Here is a 19155-nt window from a genome sequence, read left to right as displayed (position 1 = left end):
TGCTGGCAAAAGTCCAAGTGTACCCAAAAAGGTGGATTGAGGCCTGGAAGGGGGATGGGTTATCGGCAGCGATTCTGCTGCCAGTACAGCCCCCAGCCTCAATCCACCCCTCCTTGCCCCATCCCCTCCCCATTCCACCCTTTCCCCTCCCCATTCTGCCCACTACCGCCCCTGCCATCATCTGACTTAATAGTCTAGGTCCACTGGCAGACCTCCTGCACTGCCACAGTTTGCACCAGCACTTCAAACATGGCCACATGCTGCATGCACTTCCAAAACCCTTTTTATAACAGTGCAACTGTGTTCTACTATCATAAATGTCTCTGCACATCAGCCCAATCTTGGATAGGCTTAGGCAGTGAGTTGCAGTAGGAAACAGAGAAAATATAAAAGGGAACATAAGATCATATGAACATTATGCAGCTGTAGCAATATTTACCATCCTAATTCTATGTTATTTCTTTTTCTTCCACTTAAATACAGATTATTATTAATAAAAATAATATGCCGCTTTTTAGTAAAAGTGGGTAAGCATTTGCTCTTACCTTGCTAAAGGCTGGTTAAGAAAATCATGACTGAAAACCATGACTCTTGGGCCATTTAGCAGAGGGTACCAAGACTGGTATGATCAACCTGTTCTTAACGAAGTGTCCATTCTGCGGCTTGTTTTTTGAACTTTTACTTGATGAATATTATTTGATGACTTTTGGGTATAAAATACCATATCTAATGCAAAATATTTACATTTGGTTAGGGAAAAGTTTTTATAAATTCCAAAGTACGATATTCATCTGATGACCTTGTGAATGTAAAAAAAAGAAAAAAGAAAAAAGTACTTGGGCTACAATTTATTTCTATCAAGGAGAATAAAAATTCATTCTGTGCTTTCCAAGTTACTATGAAGTGACTGCAAGCAATAACTTACCTTTTCCATGAATTATCTAGACAAGAGAATAGAAATCAAATATTTAAAATGGGGTGCGTGAAAGCAGGACAAGGATGGAGGTGCAGTGCTTCCTTGGAAAGAATTATGTGCAATCCTCTTTAAATCATTCTGAAATAGTGACATAGCACAATATAATTTCGCTTTAAGACAATTTTAATGGAGAACTTTGATTCACTGCCTTAGGTACCTAGTGGCAATGCTTTCACAGCGTAAATCTGTGCTATTCTCAGGGCTGCAGTTAAAATATATGGGGGAGTAGTGTTCCACACTTGTTTGATATCCTTGAATGAATAAGGGGATTAGAGCAACCTTGGTTTTATTAATTGCAAGTGGCAAGCCTTGATCCTGTGCCTTGAAGTCTTTGTTAGCTTTTGCGACTGAATTTTGAGCAATGATGGAACAACTGGAGATAATTAAGTACCAATACTCTATAAAGCCACCTTATACTGAGTCCGACTATTGGTTCATCTCAGCTCAGTATCTAGGCTATCTGGCGGTAGCTCTCCAGGGTTCCAGTAAATATTCTTTATCTGCCTTTTCTGGACATGCCAGGGATTTAGGACCTTTTCCATGCAAACCTCTAGCACTGAGTCATAGCCAGTTCCCCAACACAAAAGGTAATACAGTAACATTAACTAATTTGCAAAGTGTTTTGTTGGTCAAATGAATGAATTAACGCTTGTGCCTGGAGATAGCTCTGTGGGTGCATCAGAGCTCACTCGGGACCTGAGATGACAGTGATAAAAAATATGAAGGGTTCACTGCCTACAAAAACAGTATTTGCAGACAGAGTTGTTTGAGTTGCTCATATTTCATGCACCTCCCAAATGAGACACAAGAAAAGATGTCTTGGATTATAAACAGGACCACAATTTATTCACACTGAAATGCAAGTATATATGCAGCAGGACCTAACTTCTGACATTCTTCCTGCTTTTAATACAACTTTGGGAGAGACAGCCAACTATTGTTGACCCACTCTGACTCAAAGCTTCAAATCATCTGTTCAGAATACCAGTTTTAACCCCTGCAAAGGGAGTCAGGAAAGCTCATTTGCAACACTTCTCCAAGCTGAATAGCCTTTGAGGTAGACTCTGCAATCCTGGACAAGAATCCTCAGCCAGCATCCCGAAGACAAGTAGCCTCTGGATCAGGGGTGTCCAAACTTTTTGGCAGGAGGGCCACATCATCTCTCTGACACTGTATTGGTGGCCTGGAAAAAAATAATTTACATTTCAAATTTGAATAAATTTACATAAATGAATCTATCAGAGATGGAACTTATATGAATGAATGAAGGTCTTGCAACAGTTCAAGACCTATAAAAAGCCTTGCATAAAGCAAGGCCAGCCTTTCCTTCACTACCACTGCTGCATCACAGACATGAAACAGCAAGCAGTGAAAGGATCCCTTGTCCCACATTTCATGGGAGAGGTCAAACAGTTGCCCTCACACTGAGAGCAGTTGGGTCAGGCCAGCGTGGGCTCCAGCAAATCTCTGGAGGGCCAGAGGCTCATTGGAGACTATGGATTCCCCACCGGCCAGATTGGGAGTTCCTGAGGGCCACAAGTGGCCCTTGGCCGGGGTTGGGCACCCCTGCTCTGGATGATCGGTAACATCTGTTTGCTTACAAAAGTGACATGCAATATTGCAGAGCCAGGCCACTGCTGCAAGTGGTTCAACACCACCTGATTCTCCACATCCCCCAGTGCCAGTAAGTGAGTGCAGGAGGGAGGTGGGGAGGGGTGGAACAGGGTGGGGAGGAGACCAGGATGGAATGGGAGGTGGAACAAGGCCTGGAAGGGGATAGTATCATTGGGAGCCATGCCCTTGATATCCAGCCTACCGTCCAGGCCTCAATCCACCTTTCTGGATCCACTAAATCACTGACAGGAGGAACAAAACTCACTAAAAATCTACACACAAACATTTCCACCATTTCAGGGCTAAAGGGACAACTATAATATGGCACTCTAGGACACTCCATAGTTCAATCCTCCAGCATTCTGTGGACTAAAAGTCCATAATGTATCCCAGATCCCCTGTCAGGACCTCCTCCCCTTCCAAAAACCCATTGCAGCATGTCCTTCTTATAGGCATAACTCTCAATGAATGTTATTCCAACAGACCAACACAGCTATTTTGTTTTGATCTTTTTAAAAAATAAATCTGATGAAACTTGATTTGTACATGTAACCCTCTGTACAAAATTTTGTATTGCAGTAATCTTTAATTAAGGCACAATAAGATAGATTTGTATAAATATTGCCCTCCTTTCAGTGCCAACAAAATCCTGACATAGTTTATCTGTTTCCTTTTATAAACATCATCCTTAGAAAGCAGGTGTGATTTATTGAAGATGCAGCATAGCTGCCTATTTGAAGATATGATGTCATGTCTGCTAAAATTAGCTTGTCCAATGGCTGTAATTGTATCATTTAGCGCCAACTGCTGTAGTCATATGTTGGACTTTTTACTCATGTTAATTTACTAAGAGGAGTTGGCTTTTGTAGTAGTCTCAGTACACAAATCTCTTTCCTTCTGAGGGAATTCAGAAGGAATCTGAAAGCAATCTGGCATGCTTTCCACCAGACAGCCTATGATTAGTAGGCTTGGCAAGGTCAGTGTGGTTAGAGACTCGCATACTATATGAAGTTTATTGTAATGAATGACATAAGATATTCTTAATAGTACAGCTGGCCTTGTTTTGAGTTTATGGATGAAAATAAATAAATCCAAATGTGCAATGTAAAATGGAAGCTCGGCATACTTCTGTATTATTAGCTCTCGGGTCTGATTTTTTTTTCCTCACCATAATTGCTTCCAGTCACTTCAGTTGAAGTTACACCTGAACTGTCTTTTTTTAGATCTTTGAAAACAAAAGACTGGAATCCAGACTATCATTTCTGATTCCATTTACAGTATTAACCAGCACTGGTGGTGTCTTGAGAACTATTTTAGGGTAGGTGCAAGATAGTGTAATCTGTCTGCTGACAGTCACCGGAAAGGACTTAAAACATACTGTACTTGCATATCATTGCTAGATATTGTATGTTCTTCCTTTCCAAATAGGATATTGGGAACATCTTTACTAGAGTAATGAGCCCCACAGAAAGTTTGTGGATTGTGATACTGTCACAAATTAATTTACTAAAGAAAAAGGCTGGGTGCTAACGTTATGCATCAGAAGTTCTTTGCTTAACATCAGCTCCATAGAAATGCATTCATTATGATATCATACAAATTTAATTGGGTCAGTTTGTTGTATTTTGCGCATCAGTGATGGCACAAGAAAAACATGGAGGCAGGATGCAAGGATAACAAATGAACATGGAAAACTGATTTAATGTGAGAGGGAATCTGGAGAGCTCCCACATGTGGATGCACTAGCACTGAGCTGAAATGAGAGGATACACTACTACGTATGACAGAGTGGAAAGCAGAAATTCTATGTAGATCATTTCACCTGCCTTCTTGGCAAATACTCTTCACAGCAGACAAAGGAGGATTGATTCAGTCCCATGATTTGTCATAAATGCAGCCTGAACCCCCACATTCCCTACTTCCCTTATATCCTCTGCTCACATCCATCTACATGATGATTTGATTAACTCACATCTCTGTGGCTTGTTCGAACCTGGAATTGTGCAGCATGTCGTTTGGCATGTACTCCTGTGTTTGATGTTAGTAAATTGCAGCAAACAAGAAGAGGTGACACCTGCCAGGTTAATTTCAAGTCACTCATTCCTTTCTCTCCCACAGTGCCTCCAGTGATTCGTGTCTATCCCGAAACGCAAGCACAAGAACCTGGTGTATCAGCGAGTCTCAAATGCCATGCTGAGGGCATTCCAAACCCCAACATTTCCTGGTTGAAGAACGGCATTGGGATTGTGCCAAAATTGTCCAAGCAACTGACGCTGTTAGGTAAGGGTAAGAAAATTTTCTTTATGTATCCTAAGTCAGAGTTAGATGGGATGGCCTTTGCATTTTGCTTTTGTGCCTTGTTCTCATTCATACTTTAACTGCAGTGGAGTCTTTCCGGATCTTCTCTGCCAAAACTTACATCAAGTGCTGTATTGGAGAAGGTGAAAAATAGTTGGTCCCACCTATTGCATAAATCATAATGCTGGTGTCATATACCTTCTGTTGTCATGTTATTGCTGAAATTAAGGCAGTTTTCAATGATTATTTTTACTAACTTAAAAATATAAGACATGGAATACATTTGGAACAGATTTCATAATAGAATGATCAATTTCACATATATATTTATAGTATCAGAATGCTGTACAAACACTTTGTTCAAAATTAATATTCTCAGAAGTACAAGGATTTTATCAATTAGCAAACATTGTGAGGCTACTCTGATCCCATTTGATTTCAATGGACCTGCATGCAAATGTGTTTAGAGTTGCAGCTTTATATCCTTTAAATGTCCAAACCGTGTTACAGGTTGCAGCTGTTTATGGATTGTTTTTTTTGTTTTTTGTTTTTGGGCAGCAAATGGAAGTGAACTTCACATCACTAGCGTTCGTTATGAAGACACAGGTGCCTATACTTGCATTGCTAAAAATGAAGTGGGTGTTGATGAAGATATTTCCTCCCTCTTCATTGAAGACTCAGCTAGAAAGACCCGTAAGCTCAGCTTTCACATTTATGTTCAATCTGTTATTTTAGTTACCTAATAGTATATATAAGCATAAGATTACTGTTTTCCTGTTTGCTTTTGGGGGGGGGCGGAACCCTTAGGATTTAAGAAAATGGAACCAAACAGAAGTTTACCTGAGTAAAACTCACACAAGTAGGCCAGATTTCAAAGCAACTCAGAGCTCAATCCTATCCAGCACAAGGATAGAGGTGTCAAACGGCTCTCACTGTATCCTACGATGGAGTTGAGCAAGCTGGAGGTCTCCTCAGAGTTAAAAGACAAAAATAAAGTCCTAGCCTGCTCAGTGGGGCTTCTCAGAGCTGGCCAGATATTTAACCTCGGGCTCTGAGAAACCCCAGGTTGGGCTTTCAGTCCCGAGAAGGGGGATAGGATTTGGTGGAGAAAGCTTCCACTGGCCACACCTCCTCCTGGGCCAGTTCCACCTCTGTTCCCTCCACCCTCCATTGGCATGAGGGTGTGGGAAGGGCTTGCCCCCACACCCTCCCACCATCCTCCCCACACCCCCATGCTGCTCAGTGCTTACCTTGTCTCTACCATCACCCAAGGCTCCACCTGCAGCTTCAATGGGGTGGCACAGGCCTCCCCACTATTGTATTGCATTGGCAACCTTCAGTCTCGAGAGACTGTGGTATCGCGCTCTGAAAGGTGGTTCTGGCACAGCGTCTAGTGTGGCTGAAAAGGCCAATCCGGGAGTGACAATCCCTTCCACACCGGCAGCAAGTGCAGTCTGTCCCTGGTCTGTCTCCCTGGCTATGGGCCTTCCTTCTTTGCCTCTTTGCCTCAGACTGCTGGCCAAGTGTCTCTTCAAACTGGGAAAGGCCATGCTGCACAGCCTGCCTCCAAGCGGACCGCTCAGAGGCTAGGGTGGCGCACATGTACTACTGTAAAATAGCAACCAGTGAGGATACCTATATAGGCGCCCCCCGCTTTTTGACCCTTTTCAGTTATAACCAGAACCCATCTATTCAACACATGGTCTGCTCTTTCAACATATTTCTTCATGTTCCCACACCCTTCATGCACTTCTGCAACCACATACTGCTTTTTCTCTCAACTGACTCCGCATCATCTTTTTGTTCAGTCTGTGTACTGTATAGAAGTAGTTTGCAGTGAAATTGTGCATTGTGCCTCTTATATTTGTGCTATTTAGCTTTCATACACATTCACAAGTGATATATAGCGCATTATTTAGGGTTTTTGGCAGTCAAAATGCATTTGCAAGCTCAAAAAAAGACTGAGTTCTGCATTTCAATGATTTCCAGTTTTCAATAGTGCTTTAGTCCCTATCCAGTCGAATAAGTGAGACACCTGTATTTGAAATTAACTCTGAATTGATTTCACTTCCCTACACATATTCATGAAATTGGGTAGCACTGGACATACCACATTCTCTAAGGGGTGCATTGCCAATTACTTTAAGGTGTACCAATAAAATATTTTGAAGGTATGGATAGAGATGTAATATCTGAACTCAACAAATATGCATTTTCTAAAGTGTATGCTAAAGAAACATTGCCAGGAAACTGGGATGAACTGTGGCTCCCGAACAAATATGTGTTCAGTGGCAAACACCCATTTGCTTCTTTACAATTTGAGACTAGCCCCCGCCCCCCCCACGCCAGTTTCACATCTATAAAATGCAAATTCATGTTAGCAAAGAGAATGGTGGATCTACATAAAAGAGCTGTGTTTGGCTTTTGTGGATTAGGTTTTAAGAACATTATATAAAAAAAACTTTGCATGTCAAAGTGCTCAGTAATTAGTATTAATAAGAGAAAAGTCTGTTTAGCATATATTCTTAGTGACTATCTGTCAGCAATTACATTGCATTTACAGTAAGCTTTCACACAGCTACAATTTCTGGGATTGTACAAGGTAAAAGGCAGCCATGGCATATAAAGGAACATCATCGGCTCATGATGAGACAGAATTTGCAATATTTACTCAGGTAAAACTCAGAAGTATTCCCTTTAATGGGAGTTTCCTATATCAAGGCATCGATGGGGGGGGGGGTGTCCCAGCCAGGAATAACTGAAATGGGTGAAGTTTATTTTTGTCAAACTTTTACTGCAATGATGTTATTAGTCTGGATGAATGCTATAACTATGACAAAATGAGTAATTCTTAAAAAGAAAAACGAGTGTTTTCTACAAGAGTGTTTGCTACAATGAAATGTTGACATTGTTTTTTGTTTCCTTTTCTTGACTATTTTCTGGCTCTCCCATTTCTCTGATGCTGCAGTTGCAAACATACTGTGGCGAGAGGAAGGTACTGCAGTAAAATTGTCTTGTTGTAGTGATAATGTGCTTGTCTGCTTTAATAATTCCATAATGGGCCATTCTCCACTGATTTGCCACTAACTTTAGCAATGTTGGCAGGTCTCAGCTTAACTCACAGGCAAACCAATCAAATAACAACCTATTATTAGTCTGCAATCCTCTACACTCTTTTTTAGGATTAAGCCTCACTGAGCACAATGGGACTTACTTCCGAGTACACATCCACAGGATTACATCCAGCAATATATGTCTTCAGAAATAGAATTCTGTGAAATAAAAATCCCATCCAGTATAATAGGCAGTCAGAAACTTTAAACAGGCATTAACAAACTTTAAATATGAATTCTTAAACATATAATTATATGCAAAAATACCAGCATGAAAGTCCTAATTAGCTGTATTTTAAGGACCCAATCCTATCCAACTTTCCATTGTTGGTACAATGCAGCCCAAGGTAATGGAACAAACATAACTGCCCTCCCACCAAAGGATGCAGTACACACCCCATTAGCACGGCTGTATCAGTGCTGGAAAGTTGGGTAGCACTGAGCTCCAAGTTAACAGAAATGCAAAAATAAAAATATCCTTCTTTACACTCAACACTTCATGCTATTTTTGGTCATTGTCTTTGCTTGTAGAGATGTGTTCTTTTAATGACACGAGTGAGGCTAATTGTATGGGTTTTTCCCACCTGGTTGTCACCTAGCCAGGAGATTTGCAACTGGATGGAAACACCTATATGATTTGCCAAACCCACGTGATTCCATCCTTTCAAACATTACAACCCAATGTGGGATGATACCAAAAAACTTGTGCTTCCACGCTGCTGACCAGCATTTCCCCGAAGGTGTGCAGCTACAGACCTCCCAACCACGTTCCATGCAGCTCAGAGCTTGATTGACCCAGAAGTTGGTGATGATGTTATCGCTGACCACTGGGAAGACACCATTGCGCAACACAGGAGGGGTCCTCCCGGCAGTACAGATCCTTAAAGGAAGCACTGGCCCTGACTATCAAGATTTTGGATAGTGTGATGTGGAAATGTATCAGATGCTTAGCAGGTGTGTTTGACTACATAAGCACCACTACTGTAACTGGTATGGGCAGAGTCTTGCTGCTTGCTTGTATCCCAGGAACTTTGCAGCCTAAAATGTGTATATTTGACCAGCAGCACCCAAAAGAATGCTGTATGACAAAAGCACACACAAGCCCTCTTGAGACAAGTGGGTGCCCTGCAGGGGTGGGCTTTAGTCTCCAGCAGCAGTTTTTCAGGCTTCTATACGGAGCTGAGAAGGTCCTCAGAAACTGCACCCTCTGTGGGCTTCCTCCAAACTGGATGGTCACTGAAGTGGAAGTTACTGTGCCATTATCAGTGATGGTATATCTTTTTCCACTGGTGACCGTCACAAAGCTACACAGGCAACGATGACGCTCCACGGCTGCCTCCATCAGGTACCTCCCCACCTGCAAAGGATAATTTTTCAAGGTTCATGTGCCACTATGCAACCTTTGAGGAAAAGCTTCCATGTGGGTATGGGAGAGAAGAGGTAACAATGGAGTCCCTCAGCCAAGAAAGTCATTGCACTGTCAAGACAATGGGCACAGGTGATCCAGGATTGACAAAAAGTATCCTGAAGACTGGGGTCCTTGACAACTTTCCAAGGATGCTGACCTCCAACACCAGCTTTGCTTCTTTGAGCTGCTTTGAAGGGCTACATCTGGGAAAAGTGCTGTGGGGGGGGGAGCCTACCTCCACAGGAAACCCTTGGGGCAAGAGGGTCTCCTATTTATGCTCCCAGCAGCAGTTTTTGCTGCAGACTATTTTAATTCTACATACTATACAATACTTCTTCAGAGAATTAAAGCAGTATCCAGGCCAAGTATGTCATAAAGGGGTGTGTGTGAGAGAGAAGAGAGAATTAGATGCTTGTAAGATTTGAGGTTACCTTAAATGAGAGTTAAAATGCAAAGCCAGTATGTATAAGAAGTATAGTGCTATCACCTCTGACTCGCAGGTGCTCTTTTGAGCCATTCTTCAATTTTATGAAGCCATCTAATTTGCTGCAGTTAAAATTTAGAGACAGAAGCATTAACCTGAAAGACTTGGATCGCTAATGTGCCGTTGATAGCAGTGGTTTAAATTTTGCTCATTTGCCAAGGCAAATACCACCATGTTACAGTTATGCTCTCATTTATAGTACTATACTACTGTTGACATAATCCAAGTATACCACTGGTATGACATTCTGACTAAATGCTTGAGCTGTGATTTCTCCTTTTGACTTCTCCATTTTAATCTTGCTTCTGCCACAAACTTATTAGGAGGCCTTAGGCAAAACATTCAGCCTCCCAGCTGAAATCTGAAGATAATGGTATTTACGTAACCTATTGTGTTATTTTAAAGATGACATCAATGTAATACATGTGAAATGTTTTTCACACTCAAAAAAGCACTATACAGTACAAATGCTAAGCAGTATTAGTCTTACTGAGTAGCACCAATCACTCAGTGGTAACATAAAGATATCTTCCACTGATCTCAATAGGACTTTTCACATGGATAAATTAAACAGGATATGGGAACTTGCTCTGGTGATAGGAGAAGGCCCAAGGATTGGTAAAGCAAGGAGCTAAAGTCTGGTTTAAAACACACTTAAACAGAATAAAATATTTTAATTAATAAAAGTAGGGTTTAAAACATTGTATAACACTCTTCTGGTTCTAATACAGGCAAAAGCCATAATTGCGGCATTTCCCTTAATAGAAAATTTACTGAGGCTGTAATATTAAACCACAAAAGCATAAGCACATCAAATCCTTAGGTTTGAGTACTGTTGTTGCAGTTAACTTCTGTTTTAGGACCATGACAAATGAAATCTGAATGTTCATTTTTACCAAAGTGGTCATTTAAAATAGGATGGTTAATGTGCATGTATCTGATCATAGGCATAGTTCACAGTTATCATAATTTACTGCATGATTGTCATCATTTGTTTTAAAATGTCCCAGTTTTAAACATCTGCAGAAATGTGCACTCATTGCATCAAGGACCAAATCCTGTCTTCTCATGTGTTTATTCAGTCCCCATTGAAACTAATAGGAAATGTGTGCATGCGGCAAGAAGGGATTTTGGTCCACATAAGTAGAAAATGTCAGTGTGAGAGACCCAAATTCTTTAGCAGTAATGATAGCATAGGAGTTTGGTAGCTGCACTGTCATAAAATGCATGATTCCTCACTAAATGCATCGCATTTAAAGATCACTGGTCCTAGGTCCACTTTGATGCCTTAACTGGGGTATTTCTGTGGTATAATTCAATAGCTCAACTTCATATAGCGAATTCTCAGTACACCAAAAAATCATAGTGAAAAACTGTATAATGTGCTTTAATGTCAGGTAATCAACACAGGAAGACCCAGTCTTGCAGACACACATACTCCATTGCATAGCTGTTTGCAGATCTATGCCACAAGGAGCATTTGTACTCAGAGGTATTCCATGATGTATTAGTGAAACAGAGCAAATATTGCATGGATATTTTTTAAAAAGCAATCAATTCTTCCCCCCCCCCCAATAAAAGATACTTTCATTTTTAACAGTTGGACCATAAACTAGCCAAAGCCAGGCACTTTTAAATCCAGCTTGTCTCAATGGAAATTACATATTCAATTCTGTCCCACACTGAAATCCGTAGGAATGATAAGTGGTTTACTTTGGTTGAACACCACCTTTTATGAATACCTGATTTGCAGACCTTGAAGCGTATAATGTCCTCCGGTCTGAACAAGATTCACAAGTTACTAGTCTAAACAAAACTGCCATCTGCATACAAGACTCTGCTTTCATTGAGGATTTCTGTTCCATGCAAAACTAAAAAGGCATTAAATCCACAATTTCACAGTAGCAAAACTATGGAAGTTTGGCAGATAAGTACACTATCAACATTATTTGGGACCACAGTGGCCATTATGATATCATATTTCTAAAATACAAAAACATGTACTGTATAGCATTGAGATCTTTGAAAAGAGGGTGACTGAAAACATCCCCAATGCAGCATTCAAGGTCTCTATTACTGCTTTAGCATGTAATGGAAAATGAAGTAAATTACTAATGTTGCAGGACATTTCTGATTTAAGCAGAAATGTAGAATACAGTCTCTTACTGGGAATTCACTGCTAGGCTATTTTCAAAAGCTTCTGGAATGCCCCAGTTTTGATAGATAGAGGAGTGCTGTTACAATGCTAGAAGATTCCACATTTGTGAATTACAGTTGGCAAAATTTCAAAAATGTTTCTGCTTTGGTGGTTGTAAGGATGTGTTCCTCATAGCTCTAGAACATTTCAAAAAGTAGTACCAGGAACAAGCCAGCAAGACCACTTGTTCCACTTGAAATGTTGTTTTAAATTGTATGCAGAGCATGGTTGCATTTCCTGCCTTTGAAATGTTTCACCAAATGGCAAAATTATTGGCAACCTGTGTCTAATGTTAAAGGAAAGAAACCTGCACATCAGCTTGCTGAGAACTGTGCAAACACACGAGTGCAATGTTTGCTAAATTTATGACTGCGACCACCAAGGCAATACATTTTTGAGCCTATCTGTACCTCCCTTCTCACACCTTGAAGCCCTACTTGTGACATGACTTTAATTTTGTGAATGCGCCAAAAACATCCCAATACAAGGGGTTTTTTTGTATAGTGATATTGTTTTGTTTAGCCTCTGTTTCTGTTTTTAGACACAGGAAGTTATAACATGTTTTCCCTTGCCTTTTTGTTCGTTTGTGTGTTTGTTCTTCTTTCAAGGGCTTAGTGTGGGAAACATGTTCTATGTCTTTTCGGATGATGGAATCACAATAATTCAACCAACGGACTGTGAGATCCAGAGACACATCAGACCAAGTGACAAAATGTTCACAAGTTACGTAAGTTTGGAGTAATTAATACCCACATTATTTGCAACCTTGGCCCTGTTATTTAACTGCGAAAGCAATACAAACAGAGAAAAGAAAACCGTCTGTTATCTGTTGGCAACCTTCAGTCTCGAAAGACTATGGTATCGCGCTCTGAAAAGTGGTTCTTGGTTACTTTTCTCCTGTTTGTAATAGTGTTAACTCACAGGTTGGTTGCATAGCAGAGGGCCAGTTGATCTGCATGTTTTACTTATTGTCACAGGTGATTTGCACGTCAGTTGTTCAACCAACCTATTTAATCTGTACATCAGATGGATGTACCTGCGGGTAGACTATAGAATGTTAGAGTTGGAAGGGACCTCGGACGTCATCTAGTTCAGTATGGGCAACTGCTATAGCATCTCTGATGTGTAGCTGTCTAGACTCTGCTCGAAAACCTCCAACAAAGAGAGTCTGCTACTGCACAAGGCAGACTGTTCCAGTGCTGGTTGGCTCTTACAGTGAAAATATTCTTCCTCATGACTATCCTACTTTCCTATAATTTCAATCCATTGGGTCTAATCATGCCTTCAGGAACCACAAAGATAAAGCTCTTCTCTTTTTCTGTATGACATCTCTTCAGATACTTGAAGACAGTTCTTGCATATACCTTTAGTCTACTTTTCTCCAGGTTGGCAACCTTCAGTCTCGAAAGACTATGGTATAAGCCTACAGCACCCGGTATTCTCAGGCGGTCTCCCATCCAAGTACTAACCAGGCCTGACCCTGCTTAGCTTCCGAGATCAGACGAGATCAGGCATAGACAGATCAAGTGCTTCTAACTATTCCTTATAAGTCTTTGTTTCCAGACTCCTCACTATCTTGGCTGTCCTCTTCTGAACCTATTTCAACTTACAGTAATAACTTTAGTGCCTATATTGTGCCCAAAATTATATCAGTGCTAGATTTTCCCACATATATATTGTGTGTGTGTGTGTGTGTATTTTAAAACAGGCATATTATCGAATCATGTGCCTCAGTTGTGTTAAAGTTTCATACAAAGGCATATATACGATGTTAATCAAGAAATATATTAGTGGTCATGTAGCATAACTTGAGCTTTCAAAAATTTGGAGTTCTTCAATTAATTTCATCTTGTCTGCACTGACATAGTCAACACACCAGCAAAATATTGAAGGAACCAGAATAAAGCTTCTCGATATTCACAAAATCTCTGTTATAAACAGTTAAATCTGATACAAGCCTCAAGGCTGGATTTAAATAGATTCATGGCTCTTCCCTTCATGGTAACAGGAGAGGCATAAATGTATAAGGCTCTCCAAGTAAGCCACAAGACAATAATTCCTTTAAACTTAAATTAGTGCTTTGCCCTCACAAAACAAGTTTTATACTGTTGAGAAATACTGACAGCACCATAAGTCTCTGTAACTGGCCAGGCACAGATTTGTTCAGTATCATATCATGGCATGCTAGCTCGCTCTCACTCTCTCTCACTCATTCACTCACACTAGAGAGAGAGATTTCTGTTCCTTGGTCCCACCAAATTGTTGGTATGCATCTGCCTGCAGCAAGGCTAAGGAATTTAGGAATCAAGCTGCTCTTTCACCTCTCACCTCGACCTCTCAGGAAAGCAATCCCAGCTGCCAGGCCCTGGAACTCCCAAACTGGGTCTGCTTTGAAAGACGTTCAATTGCAACACCAGCCCACCTGTACTCTAGGACTGAGCATAGTTGGGGACAGAGGGGAGGGGAAAGCTGTACTTGAGGATGACTGCAGACCTGATGATTGGAACAATGTTTATTGGCTATTTATTTGACCTATTTGTTTCTTTACCTGCCACAGGAAGGAAGAGAAAGAAAGTCTTGCCTTGATTGGCCACATAGCACCCTATCAGAACCTGGACTTGCTTCTTAGTCCTGACCATCACTTCATGTGAGGGATAGTTAGGGGAAGAGAATAGAAAACTATCCAGATTACACAGCAACTGGGCAGAGCCCAGCTTCATCTTATATTGAGGAGAGGAAGGAAAAACATGCCCTTCAAACTGTTTATATATGAGCCTGCTAAGCTGCCTTTTATTGAGTTAGGTCATTGATTCATCCAGTCCAGTATTGTCTATTATAGTATTGTGACTGGAGGTGGCTCTCCAAGGCCTTAGGCAGAACACTCTTCCATCCCTGCCACCAGAGATTAACTGAAGGCTGGAGATTGAATTTTGGGCCTTCTGTAGGCAAAGCATATGCCTTGTCTTTACTGAATTACAGCAATCTTATGTCTACCATCAATTCCATGATAGAGTTATATGGTCCTCCATACTATGTAATGGGTTTCTGCTAGTCTGAATATAAATATCTGCTTGCAGTGGCTTGATCACTAGATCCAAACTTCAGTATTCTCAGTGCAAACAATCATCTCATGCTCTTGACTACAAAAGCAAACACATCACTTTTAGTTAATACCATCTATTATTTTCCCTCGATGACTTTATATGGTGGACTGTCTGGATCACAGCCCTGAACTTAAACTGATTAAACCTTCTTTCATTCTTTTTATTTCAGGCAGAAATCTGTCCGAGAGTTGAAGGTGAAGCCATTCAATCCTGCCTCTGGGCTTCTGCTGTCAATGTCAGAGACAAATATATTTATGTAACACAGCCTAAATGGAATAGAATAATGATCCTAGATATCCAGACTCAGAAAGTCATTCAGGTAACTTTCCAGGGACAAGTGATTGCTTTAGAATGGAAAAGGGGCTTTGATACTGCCAAAATTGGGCCCCTTCCCAAAAGAAATCCTACCTCTCACCTTAATTATGAGGTCATGATTTGCAGTCAGACAATTTCCTTTGAAATACATAAAACTAATGCGTTTGAAGATTGTTAAAAAAAAGTATGACTAACAAGCTGGAATGAGCTCCCCAAAAAGAATCATTGCTTTATACATGTTGCTAATAGTTTTATATTTGCAATTTAATTTTTCAATAAATAGTATATGTTATAATTATACAATGTTGATTACTGTATATGTAGAATATACCATACCCTAAGATTTAGCCTGCCATTATGTTTGAACATGTACATTCATATGGATCAGTGTGTCTGTTTGCTTAACATTATATTTCTGCTAAGCTATACAATGTTGTATTAAATTCACCTGTCACTGCCAGATGAGTTTTTGCCAGGTGCTGGAAACTTTACACAAATCCTTTAAAAACACAAATTATTCACAAAACAAGAACGGTTAAAAGAATATCACATACCTCATTCACCATGATGAATGAAATAGGGGACCAAGCAATGTTCTCTGTGAGAAACTAGTCGTTCATTTCTCTTGACTATTTGGAAAGTTTCAATCCTGTATGAACAATAATTTCCTGTCTTTTTTATGTTTTAATCCTACAGTGGCCGACTGATTGCAAATATAGTACTGTTTTTCCTTGAGATTTCTGATTCCACTTCTGTGCATGCAATTGTGCAGTTTCTGCTTTCTGGCAATTTGATTTTAAAAGTTCTCTAAAGCTGCTGCCCTATGCTTGGCATTCAATGGAAATTACTTCTGAGTAAACACACCTAGGCTATATATCATTCAGATAGCTAACTAGGGGTGCAATCCTAACCCCTTATGTCAGTGCTTTCCAGCACTGACATAAGGGCAATGCAGCTCCGAGGTAAGGGAACAAACATTTCCTTACTTTGAGGAGGCCTCCATGAGTGAGTCCCAACTGCAGGATGCAGCACACATCCCATTGGCACCGCTATGCCAGTGCTGAAAAGCACTGACATAAGGGGTTAGGATTGCGCCCTAGGATAGTTTATGGCCTAGTTTATGGCTGATTGTACAGTGAAGGCCATCATATCACAACATGAATTAGAAACATGCACAGCAGAAGTGGTTCTGCAGTTTCAGGGAGACCACTGAAGTTCCAAACCCTAAGATGCATATACTTAAGTTTTTGTATGACAAAACCCCACAAGGCGTAGACACCCTAATAGGTAGGTAGAGTTACTGGGGCAGCAGTAGGGTAGTAGTAGCCACATTGCTATCAATAGTGTACGAAGCAGGTCTCAGTCAACAGCAATGTCTTATACATGATTTGCCCAAATGGAACATAATGGTCTGTTTAATGCTTATATCATGTTTTATTAATAGCATGACATAATCAGATGTATAAGTTCTAAAGAGGAACTAATATAAATGTTTCTGTTTCTTTGAAGTCCTTGGATACTGACCCTCTACCAGTAAAATTACATTATGACAAGTCACATGACCAAATCTGGGTACTTAGCTGGGGGGATATGAAAAAGTCCCATCCAACACTGCAGGTAAGTCTCATCAGAACCTAACAGTTCATCACACTTCTTTTAGAGTTCTCATTTTTTTTCAGAAAATCTACATTTCTGCTAAATGTCTAAGGGTGCCATCCTAACCCACTTTCCAGCACTGACATAAGAGTAATGCAACTTCAAGGTAAGGAAACAAACATTGCCTTACCTTGAGGAGGCCTCCATGACTGCCCCCCAACTGCAGGATGCAGCACATGCCCCACTGGCATAGCTATGCCAGTGCTAGAAAGTTGGTTAGGATTATGCCCTAAGTTATTATTGGGTTTGCATCAACCCTTTCTCATTTTGCTCTTTTCTCTTGTTCTTCTACTTCTGACATAGTTTCATAGTAGATGATCCAGACACAGGAGTTCTGCACAAAGGCAACTTTTGAATCTACTGTGTAGTCTTTTTATAGACCGACAACAGAATTGTCTCCAATAATTTGTGAAATAGTAGTAGCTGATGATGGTGGCAAGTAAGGACCTTTTCTGCTGCATTGTGCTCTAAATTAAAATAGTGCCCTTATTTCAGAACCAAGGTCCAACTTCAACTTGCAAATGGAAACTGGTTTTAATTCATTCTGCTATTTTGGCCTTTGATAATTTATTATTACTGTTATTATTAAGAATATTTATATATTGCTTTTCAACAATAATGTTCACAAAGTGGTTTATCGTGAAAATCAAATAACTAAGGGCCCAATCCTATCCAACTTTCCAGCTTCGGTATAGCTGCACTGCAGTTCCCTGGTAAGGGAACACATGTTCCCATGCCTTGTGAAGGCCCCAGTGACTGCCTTTCCACCACAGGATGCAGCACTCACCCCACTGGCACAACTGCACCAGCACAGGAAAATTGGATAGGATTGGGCCCTAAATGGCTCCCTGTCTCAAAAGGGCTCACAATCTAAAAAGATGCAGAAAACCCCTAGAAAACAGCCACTAGAAATGACACTGTGCTGGGGTGAAGAGGGACAGTTGTGCTCTGCCTCCTAAACATAACAGAACCATCACTTAAAAGATGCATCTTTACGCAGTTAGCAAAAGTCATGTGCATGCAGTAGTTGCCACAATGTTTCACAGGTGGTACAGTATTTTGGGGAGATATTTTACAAAGTAACTGAATTGCCCTATGGAGCTTCACCTGCCTCCCTAAATAAAGAAATCCAGCCAATGGTGGCTACAGATGATTAGACTAAAAGAAAGCATTACCCAAAATTTTGCATTAGGACTTTCAATAAATAAAATTGCAACAATACAGAGGAGTTTTTTACACAGCCTCGGCCAGCCTCCCTAATGACTAACACAGCTTCATCTGTAAGATACAAGATGCAAAACAGGCTTCCTTTATTCTTTCCAATTTCACTTCTGCTGTGCAGGGTTGCTGTAATTAAAGGAAAGATGGCACTGGGTTTGTGGTTATTAACAAGAACACACTATCTGCACAGCTGGAAACTTGTTATGCATCTCTTGTGACATGGCTGGCCATCTCCGTTATCTTACACCATGCAGATACACAAGGATCGCAGGAGATTAACATTAGCCGTATCAGTCCGTTTACTTCCCTCCTTCAGCATAAGAAAAATAGAAAGTGAATGCTTTCATGTAGGTCTTTAACAAAAATATTTTCCACAGGGGAAATGTGTGCAACTGGATTAAATCCAAGGGGCATTTAAATGGTCCCCAATCCTTCCCCGTTTTTAGAGCTTTTCTTTTTTTCTTTTTATTAAGCCAACAGAGCTATACAGACTTTGAATGATCTGCACAGATTATTTTGCACACACATTATGTGTTACATCAAGTCTTGCGCCAAACAGGTAGGCAGGCGGTACTCAAATCAAATCCCATACGTTTTGTAACAGTCTTCCATAGTTACTGTTTTCAGAAAGCTACAGGCAGCAACAGCACAACCCAGAACACTGCCCTGTGCCACCTCTGCACAATTTTTTAAAAAGCAGCCACTTACCCCACACCTCATGCACTTTCTTCAATTGCAGAAGTGCAGGACTTCTGGTTTTATTTAGAAG

At 40.6% G+C, this 19155-nt stretch overlaps 1 protein-coding gene across 5 annotated transcripts in view; it reads left to right on the top strand.

The window, feature by feature from the left end:
• The window catches only part of FSTL4 (follistatin like 4), a 491509-nt gene that overhangs the window by 458604 nt on the left and 13750 nt on the right, over nucleotides 1–19155 (top strand). For 2 of the 5 annotated variants that reach the window (XM_066617275.1, XM_066617280.1), the window contains 6 exons: nucleotides 4709–4876; nucleotides 5447–5581; nucleotides 7857–7883; nucleotides 12699–12817; nucleotides 15364–15513; nucleotides 17019–17126. In XM_066617275.1, the coding sequence (XP_066473372.1) occupies nucleotides 4709–4876; nucleotides 5447–5581; nucleotides 7857–7883; nucleotides 12699–12817; nucleotides 15364–15513; nucleotides 17019–17126 (707 nt within the window). The remainder of the gene's footprint in view (nucleotides 1–4708; nucleotides 4877–5446; nucleotides 5582–7856; nucleotides 7884–12698; nucleotides 12818–15363; nucleotides 15514–17018; nucleotides 17127–19155) is intronic. The other 3 variants (XM_066617277.1, XM_066617279.1, XM_066617278.1) reach the window with 3 other exon arrangements.

Source organism: Tiliqua scincoides, chromosome 2 (assembly GCF_035046505.1).
Source record: "Tiliqua scincoides isolate rTilSci1 chromosome 2, rTilSci1.hap2, whole genome shotgun sequence".
NCBI classification, from domain to species: domain Eukaryota; kingdom Metazoa; phylum Chordata; class Lepidosauria; order Squamata; family Scincidae; genus Tiliqua; species Tiliqua scincoides.
Note: the sequence above shows the minus strand (reverse complement) of the source record. Positions and strands in the feature narration are given on the sequence as shown.